Source organism: Microtus oregoni, unplaced genomic scaffold (assembly GCF_018167655.1).
Source record: "Microtus oregoni isolate MIOR12 unplaced genomic scaffold, Mior012 000013F_ref0000133, whole genome shotgun sequence".
Lineage (NCBI taxonomy): Eukaryota > Metazoa > Chordata > Mammalia > Rodentia > Cricetidae > Microtus > Microtus oregoni.
In genome coordinates this window covers 14,327,510-14,335,982 of record NW_024543072.1, presented here as the reverse complement: position 1 = coordinate 14,335,982, position 8,473 = coordinate 14,327,510, and the positions used below count along the sequence as shown (strand labels likewise).

Genomic DNA, 8,473 nt, shown 5'->3' with positions numbered 1-8,473 from the left:
GACTTTGAAAATTTTCCATGGGTGTTGGCATCAGTTGGCAAGCAATTCCTCTTCTCTGATAGTTATCAAGACTCGCACCTTGGGGAAATGGACTGAGATAAATGAGAAGATCCTAAATGAGGCCCACAGCTATGCCTGGTATATGGACCCACGGAGGTCCCTTTAGGAAGATCAGAAATAACTAAGGCGTGGAGGGGTCGGCTGCTCTAAAAGACTCAGTTTCCAGCATGAGGTGACAATGTGGTTTTTTTTCTACCTTTAGAATAATAGTGTCTTAGAGTTTTCATTGCTGCAATGAAACACCATAACTAAAAAGCAAATTGAGGTGGAAAGGTTTATTTGGTTTATGCTTCCACATCACTGTTCATCAAAGGAAGTCAGGCAGGAACTCAAACAGGAAGGAACCTAGAAGCAGGAGCTGATGCAGAGACCATGGAGGGTGCTGCTTACTTGCTTGCTTCATGTGGCTCATTCAACCTGCTTTCTCATAGAACCCAGGACCACCAGCCCAGGGATGGCACCACCCACAATAAGCTGGGCCCTCCCCCATAAATCACCAACTAAGAAAATGTCCTCCAAGCTTGTATCATATAAAGACGTTTTCTTAATTGAAGTTCCCTTCTCTCAGATGACTTTAGCTTGTGTCAATTTGACATAAAACTATCCAGTACAAATACAGAATTTCCATTTTAAAAGGTTTATTTCTTCTTAGAAGAAAAAATAAGAACCTAAAGAAATTATGTAGGATTAATTTCAATATCAGTATTGCCATTGATTTTTAAAATGTTATTTGACCTGCCATTGGTTCTCAGTGCATCTTGATGAGTACAGTGGTTGTAGTAAGGTCAGTCTCTGACTCATTTGTAGAACAATGGGATACATTCTCTGTAGACCAAAGCCCTGTCATCTGCTAGATATGTGATGGGCAAATCATTGACTTTTTTGAGGTCAAATTTCTTTAGCTAAAGTGCAGTGTATTCTGCCATCCTTTTCAGGATAATGCATATGAGATGTTCTGTGCAAATGCTGTAGGGCTGTGTGCATACAAAGAATAGCATTTATTCACTATCAGCATAAATAAATGATCAGTTTAGTGAAACAGAGCTCTATTGGCTTTAGCTCTACGAAGAGAAATACTGTGTTCCTTTTCTTATGTTTGAACTCTGTCCATCAAGTTGCTTGATTAGAATACAGTGGATGACCAACAAATACTTGTTCGACAAATGGGTGGAGTCAAGCTGTTCTGTCATATAAGGTTTGTTTTAGGGGCTGGAGGTGTTGGGGGATATTTGTACACTGTGTGAAGGTGTATTGCTGTAACTGATGTAATAAAAGGCCCAAATGGTCAATAGCTAGACAGGAAGAAATTGATGGGACTTCTGGAGACAGAACAGCCTCTATGAGGAAGAAGAAAGACAGAGTCACCAGTCAGACACAAAGAGGAGACAAGGAAAAAACAGGATGTCATGGAACACAGGTGAACAGAAATAGGCTAATTTAAGTTGTAAGAGCTAGTCAAAAACAAGCCTAAGCTAATATAATAATATAAGTCTCTGGGTCATTATTAGCAGGCTGTTGGACCAAACATACTCCAACCAGAAAGCTTGCTGTGTGGAGCTTATTCCATGGTGGGTTGTTAGCTATTACCCCCCTTTTCTAGCTCCTCATTCCCCTCCATGACTCTGTGACCATCACCATCCTCACAGACAGCAGGAAGATCTTTGAAAGAGCTATCCTTGCACTGGGGTGTGGCTTGCAGACCCCTGAAGGCTTTCTTGTGCAGAGAGCAGCAGCCTAAACACCACTCACAGCAGTTGTATGGCCCCTGGGCTGCCCACACATAAACACCCACAGGCACTGCCAGGAGCACAACGCACAAGACCACAGTGACATGCAAGAGGCGCTCACGATCCTCCAGCCCACCACTGTCTTTGCCTGTCACAAAGACCACACACTGGCCCTGGCCTGGAGGCTGACTCCTCAGGCTGAGGCATGCTTTATATTCAGTAGCAGGGAGAAGGTCATCCACAGTGTAGGTGTTGATTCCAGGGCCGATGTGGATCACTGTCTTCCTGGGAGCCTCATCAGATGCAATGTAGAGAGTGAACCACTGCTCCTCCGGGAGGCTGGGCACTGTGAGCCACTCCAGCAAGATGCCATGCACTGTCTGCTTGACCACTCGTAGGTCAACGTAGATCCTGCCCTCTGAGGAGATGGATAGAGAATGCAAGGCAGGTATGGCCTGGACTGTCTGGATGTGGACTGAGATGACAAGGGAGCTTCTGCCAATGGAGTTGGAAGCCATACAAGTATAATCACCATGGTCTGTCACGTGGGCCACTGGAATGACAAGCTGGGATAGAATGGTGTCTTCGGCAATGGATGAGACCGACACTGGGTCCAAAGAAGAACAAAACAGCTGTTCGTTTCTTTGACAGATGCTGGGAAGTTCTAGCAATGCCAGTAATCATGGTTACTATTTATTAAGCCTGTACCTTGCATCTGAGGTTATCTTTCTGGAAACTATAGAGTATGCATTTAATTTGTATATAAGGTGCTGAGGGTTGGAGCAGCTGATTAACTTATCCATGGTTGTTCAGAGACAGCAATTATGTGGAGGCCATCTCTCTCTCTCTCTCTCTCTCTCTCTCTCTTTCTTTCTTCCTGGTTATAAACTGATTGGCCTATTAGCACAGGCTTCTTATTAACTAATTCTTATAACTTCCATTAGCCCATAATTCTTGTCTGTGTTAGCCATGTGGCTTGGTACCTTCTTCACCGAGGCAGTCACACCTTGCTTCCACTGAAGCTGGGTCATGACTGCAGACTGAAACTTTCCTCTTCCCATAATTCTTGTTGCCCTGCCTCTACTTCCTGCCTGGTTGCCCCACCTATACTTCCTACCTGGTTACTGGCCAATCAGCATTTATTAAACAAGTACAAGAAACAAATCTCTACAGGGTAGAACCATTGTCCCACAGGTGGACATCCTTCCCTCTAAGGAGAGCATACTCTTTTAACATTAGCTATGCCCACTTTGGCCCTGCTGAGCCTAATATCATGGCTTAAGGAGCTTTTTCAAAATGGGGTGATTAAGAGATATCATGAGCTCCAGATGAATTTTTACCTCCCAGATCTTCCTCAGAACCTAGAAATCAAATACGTAGGCCCCTGCCTTTTTCAAGTACATGGTCCTGGGCAAAGTGCTTAAATTCTCTGAGCCTCAATTTTCTTGGCAAGAAAATGAGATGACACACACTCTACATGGTTCACAGAAAATTTTATCAAGTCTTACCTGCTATTATTTCTGGGAGACTAGAGATAGAAGAGTATTAAGAGTGATTATTGTAGTAATAAGGGCAGCGGGGCTGCGTCCCCAGCACCCCGGCTGCCTGGCTAGCTTATGCCCGAAATAACAACACACAAACTGTATTCATTTAATCACTGCTTGGCCCATTTCTATCTAGCCTCTTCTAGGCTAATTCTCACATATTAATTTAGCCCATTTCTAATCATCTGTGTAGCGCCCCTAGGTGCGCTTACTGGGAAGATTCTAGCCTATGTCCATCCTGGGTCGGAGCTTCATCACGTGCGTCTGCCTGGGAGCTGGGAGCATGGCGTCTCTCTGAGGCGTCTGCTCCCAAGAGGAGAGCTGTGGAGTCTGAGCTCACTTCCTCTTCCTCCCAGTGTTCTGTTCTGTTTACTCCTCCCACCTATCTTCTAACCAATGAGGGCCAAGCAGTTTCTTTTTATTTAACCAATGACCTTCCTCCATCAGATTATAGTGGGGCCAGCAAGATACCTTAGCAGTTAAGGGTTCAACTCTTAGCACTCACATGGTGGCTCATAACTATCTTTAACTCCACTTTCAGGGAATCCAGTGACTTTTTCTGGCCACTGTAGGCATTAGGCATTAAGTGGTTCATGGGCATACATGAAGGTAAAACAGTCCTTGGGCAGGCTTAGTTTTATGACAAGTTAGCATAAGCTAGAATCATTGGAGAGGAGGAACCACCAGCTGAGAAAATGTCTCCATAAGATCAGGCTGTAAGTAAGCCTGAAGGGCAGACTTTTAAAATTTGTGATCAATATGGGTGGGGCCATATTGATGATGGTCTAGGGTTCTATAAAAAAAAAAGCAGACCGAGAAAGCCACATGGAGCAAGCCAGTAAGTAGTACCCCTCCATGGCTTCTGCACCAGCTCCTGCCTCCATGTGCGTTCAAATCCTGTTGGAGTTCCTATCCTGACTTCTTTCATTGAGAAGCAGTGATGAGGGACCATAAGCCAAATGAATCCTCTCTTCCCCAAGCTGCTTTCGTCATGGTGCTTTATCGCAGCAGAAGCAATGCGGACTAAGATGCCATAGACATCAAATAAACAAATACAGATTTAAAGCTGAGTGATGGTAGTATGTCTCTGGAAATAATTCTTCATTTAAAAGAAAACTACAATGATAAATTGCATTCTTCTCTGCTGTTAGCATTTAACCCCCAGTCAACAGGGTAAGAGCAAAATAAAGAGAAAAGTGAGGCACACACCTTTAATACAGCACTTGGGAAGCAGAGGCAGGTGGATTTCTCTGAGTTTGAGGAAAGTCTGGTCAACAAGAGCTATCTCCAGGACAGGTTTCAAAGCTACAGAGAAACCTTGTCTCAAAAAACAAAACAAAACAAAAATCTTAAAAAAATAAAGAGAAAAGTGAAGAAATTCAGTCAACTCTGTATTTTTTAACCACCTGGGGTTCATCATCACTTATGACAAGTGACTGGGCTGTACCCCCTCAACTCCATTTCAACTGTTCTAGACAGAGGAAGAGTTAAGAAGGTAAGAATGTCCTTCCAGCTCTACCATGCTCCCGGGGAGCTCTTGCGTGATTTTGGAAAATGCTGATACCTACTCTAAGAAAGGAGTTGCAATCTTGGGTCCTAATTTTGAGTCCCAGAAAGTCATTTCTTCCCTGCAGGCCCTATTATAATTTTGAGCTAATACTGTCTGATTACAATAATAGAGATTATATAGTCAGTCGATATATAGGACTTGCTATCCTTATCTTACAGGTATCACTCAAGGAGACACCACAGAAGTACACATGTAACAATAAATATATTGGCCCTGGACTCACTCACTGAGTTCAAATCTCCAGAGCAGGGTCTTATAAAACTTATTTTAAATAAGCACCCATGAGTAATTCTGGTGACTCTTGTTAACATAGCCTTTAACTAGAAATTTTAGGATTCTAAAATGTTAGTATTATGCTTTTCATCTAGAAGGTTCCCCCAAAATGTATTTGTTTATATTCAATCTTATTAACATACGAACATATTCACATACTTATACAATCACCAGTTTCAGTATATCCATCTCTCTGAGATCTGCATGTACCTACTTTAAACAGTGCTGATAATGGAATACTCTCTTGGACTCTTTTTTGTTCTGGAGAGCTAATGCACAAATATGCCAATCTTACCTGCACTCATCATTCATGACAAGGACAGTTTAAACCTCCTGCAATGAGACAGAGTGCTAACAGACCTCTACACTGCCCCCATATATACCCAGAGGGCACTCCAGACTTACCATCGAATTCTCTCCATGTGCTCAGAGGATACTTCCATGTTATGGTTGGTGAGGGACTGGCTTGTGCCAAGCATTGCAGGGTCCCATTCTTTCCTGCCTGAATAGTGACATTCACACTAGGAGTTGAGATATTCGGCTTCATACAAACACTGAGCTCAGTCTCATGTAAAAGTTGCCCTGCCTTAGAGACAGGGCTCTGGCATATCAGGTAAGAACTCACCAGTATGAGTGGGGGACCAATGGATTTGATAAACTGAACAAAGCCCCTTAACCGGCAGTCACATACCCAAGGATTATTATGTAGTGCCAACACCGTGCTGCAGACAATATCAGCTCCACAATCATGCTGCTGGCCTTTCTGATAGGCTGGCCAGTTCAAGAAGACACCCTTGGATACAACTGTCAGCCTGTTGGAGGATATGTCAAGGTATGTCAGGTTGGCTAGGAACTTGAGAGCCAGTTCCGGGAGTGTATCAATCCTGTTGTGTTTAAGATCCAAGACCTGTAGACGAGGGGTGGCACGGAACGCTGTCCATGGTACTGAACGGAGTTTGTTCCCCTCCAGTCTCAGCTCTCTCAGCTCTGGCAGGTCCTCCAGGGCGCCTAGGTGGATCACAGCAACACTGTTAAAGTTCAGCCAAAGGTATTTCAAGGTACTCATGTTGGTGAAAGCCCACCGGGGAAGTTCAAATAAGGGGGAGTTTTCAATTCTCACTTGCTTGAATTCGTCAGGAAATTTGCCTGGAATCTTTCCCAAAGGCATTCCCGTGCACTGTAGACTCCTGTGTAAGAAAGCAGAAAACTTTGATCAGCATAGGGAGCCTAGAGGTGGTATTGGTTGGACACTCTTATTAGACATGGGGATTAAATAAAAATAAACTTGAAATAAAAGAGATTGATATTGGTAAAAATGTTCTGCTCGATAAACTGCAGAACCAATTAAGCTGAATCCCACGGAGATTTAGCTGATTTCCTGCAAGCTCTAAGCCTGAGTCACTCCATCTGACTCCTAATGAAGGCCCACTCCCCCCTCTTCCTGTTCACCTTCTGGAATCCTTTCTGCACATCGCACCTGCCAAAACTCTCCTCTGAGCAGGTGCACCCTGGCAGACAGAGAGGCTGAGCTGCATGCATATCCCAAGAGACCAGAACTTGCAAGAAACAGTAAAAAACAAAAACCATATTTATCTTTAGGCAATGCCCCATGTGTTTTCAGGAGGTATGGTCTCAGCTTCTGAGTAGCAAATCCTATTATTGATAATCCATGAAGATGTAGGTCAGCACAGCAGCACTAAGGCCCCAAATGTTCTGGGCTCTGCTACAGCCCAGCTCCCAGGCTCAGGCCATGTGAGCTCCTTCCATGTGGAAGGAGTTGGGCTTTTTAACTAAAGTGAGAAAGTCCACCAAACTCTGGCTCTTGATATGGGAAAGAGGAGTATAGGTCAGACATCAAGTTCTATTGTGCATTGACTTTCTCTCTGCCTCTTACCAAGAATCCAGGGAAATAATCAGATGTTGCAATCCTGAGCGCCATGGGTCAGGACTTAGCCAGAATGCATTGCATACTCCCCAATTCACAAATAAACCCCCAATTCCAGCTACTTTCTAGAAGTGAAAGCAGATGTGAGCAATGAAGCAATTGTGTGATTGTGCCCCGTGCTTGTCTGATAGCACCATGGGTAATGTACTTGGTCACACTTCTACTGCATTATGACAGCTGCTTCTGGAACTCACGTCACGAGAATCAGCTATACATCAGGATGCTCCTTCACTTTGCAGTTTAAGAACATAAAGCCAAAGCTTTGAGGTGTGAGGCAGGAAGCTTGACAGCATATCTTTTCCTTGACTTATCCAAAACTGTTTCACACCACAAAGATCAAGTCTCAAGCTTGTAAATGCTGTCTATGGTAATCCATATTGTTCTACACTCTTCACTCATCCAATATTTATTGTTTATTCGCTGTAAGGCATGTTTGTCAGGCACAATAGTGGTGAGAAAAAAAAACCGCTATAGATATTTCCTTATTTAGCCTTCTTTGTGCTTATGTTTCTGAGTCTGGAGGTTTGGGAAATATCTTTTAACCTGTGAATCCATGTTTATCCCCTACAGAATAAGAGTATTTATTCACTAATCAATGAAAGGAACATATAGACAGAAGGACCAAATATGAAAAAACATCTCACAATTTGTCGAGGAAATGTTTAGATTAGCTAAAGTGCCCAGCACACAGTATCTTCCCAATAATCTACTCCCTATGATGACAGAGTCTTTAGAGGAACAAATGTATCAACTTTCTTATTAATTGGGGAACTTAAGAAAATACCAACTTTCCATGGGTCCTTGTAAAAATTCATATATAAATTATACCCCACAAAAGGCTTCTGTGAGAACAAATCCGCTCAGTAGCTAACCAGTGAGGGGAAATGGGTCACCAACTAAGCTGCTTATGTCCCAGGCTTCCCACTCACACCAGAGGCATTTGTGGGCATTCCTAGGCAATTTAACTCAACATTCCGCTACATCTTTGCAATCTCTTTCAAGGTAAAAGATATTTACAAAGACAGAGTGTGTTGTGGACACAACGTTCTTGTGAGATGTGTTGCTGTCATTACATTCAAAAGATGAGGAGCTGATCCACAGTTGCAAAGAGTGTTTTCTCAGAGCAAGCTCCTTCCCAAAGCAGCATGCTTCCAGCAGCAGGTGGGGAGGACACAGAGTCTGGCCACTTTGACCTCAAAGAACCAGTAGAGTGATTTTCACTCCAGAACCCTCTGCCAAGTTTCCCAAGACTTAGTTAGGCTTTCTTCACTGGACTCTGCAGTTCAATGGATGAGTATCTGAAGGCACAAGTAAGTTGCTTTCTTTCCTCTTGTATCCAAATAGAGCAGCAAAG

The 8,473-nt window shown here is 43.4% G+C and overlaps 1 protein-coding gene across 1 annotated transcript; it reads right to left on the bottom strand.

Annotated features, from left to right (window-relative positions):
- Positions 1-1,636: 1,636 nt before the first annotated feature.
- Positions 1,637-6,761, bottom strand: Lrit2 (leucine rich repeat, Ig-like and transmembrane domains 2). The gene is made up of 3 exons (XM_041662276.1): positions 6,652-6,761; positions 5,580-6,361; positions 1,637-2,394 (listed from the first exon to the last, which is right to left on the bottom strand). The coding sequence occupies exons 1-3, from the start codon at positions 6,759-6,761 to the stop codon at positions 1,637-1,639; spliced, it is 1,650 nt and encodes a 549-aa protein (XP_041518210.1).
- Between the last annotated feature and the right edge of the window lie 1,712 nt (positions 6,762-8,473).

What these genes read in the sequence shown, in the direction of transcription:
- Lrit2 (XM_041662276.1), bottom strand. Translation starts at nt 6,761, where the DNA reads ATGGTTTTTGTTTTTTACTGTTTCTTGCAAGTTCTGGTCTCTTGGGAT. An exon ending in TCAGAGGAGAGTTTTGGCAG is followed by an intron (nt 6,362 to 6,651) that starts GTGCGATGTGCA and finishes TTTCTTACACAG; the next exon opens with GAGTCTACAGTGCACGGGAA. An exon ending in CACATGGAGAGAATTCGATG is followed by an intron (nt 2,395 to 5,579) that starts GTAAGTCTGGAG and finishes CTTTGGACCCAG; the next exon opens with TGTCGGTCTCATCCATTGCC.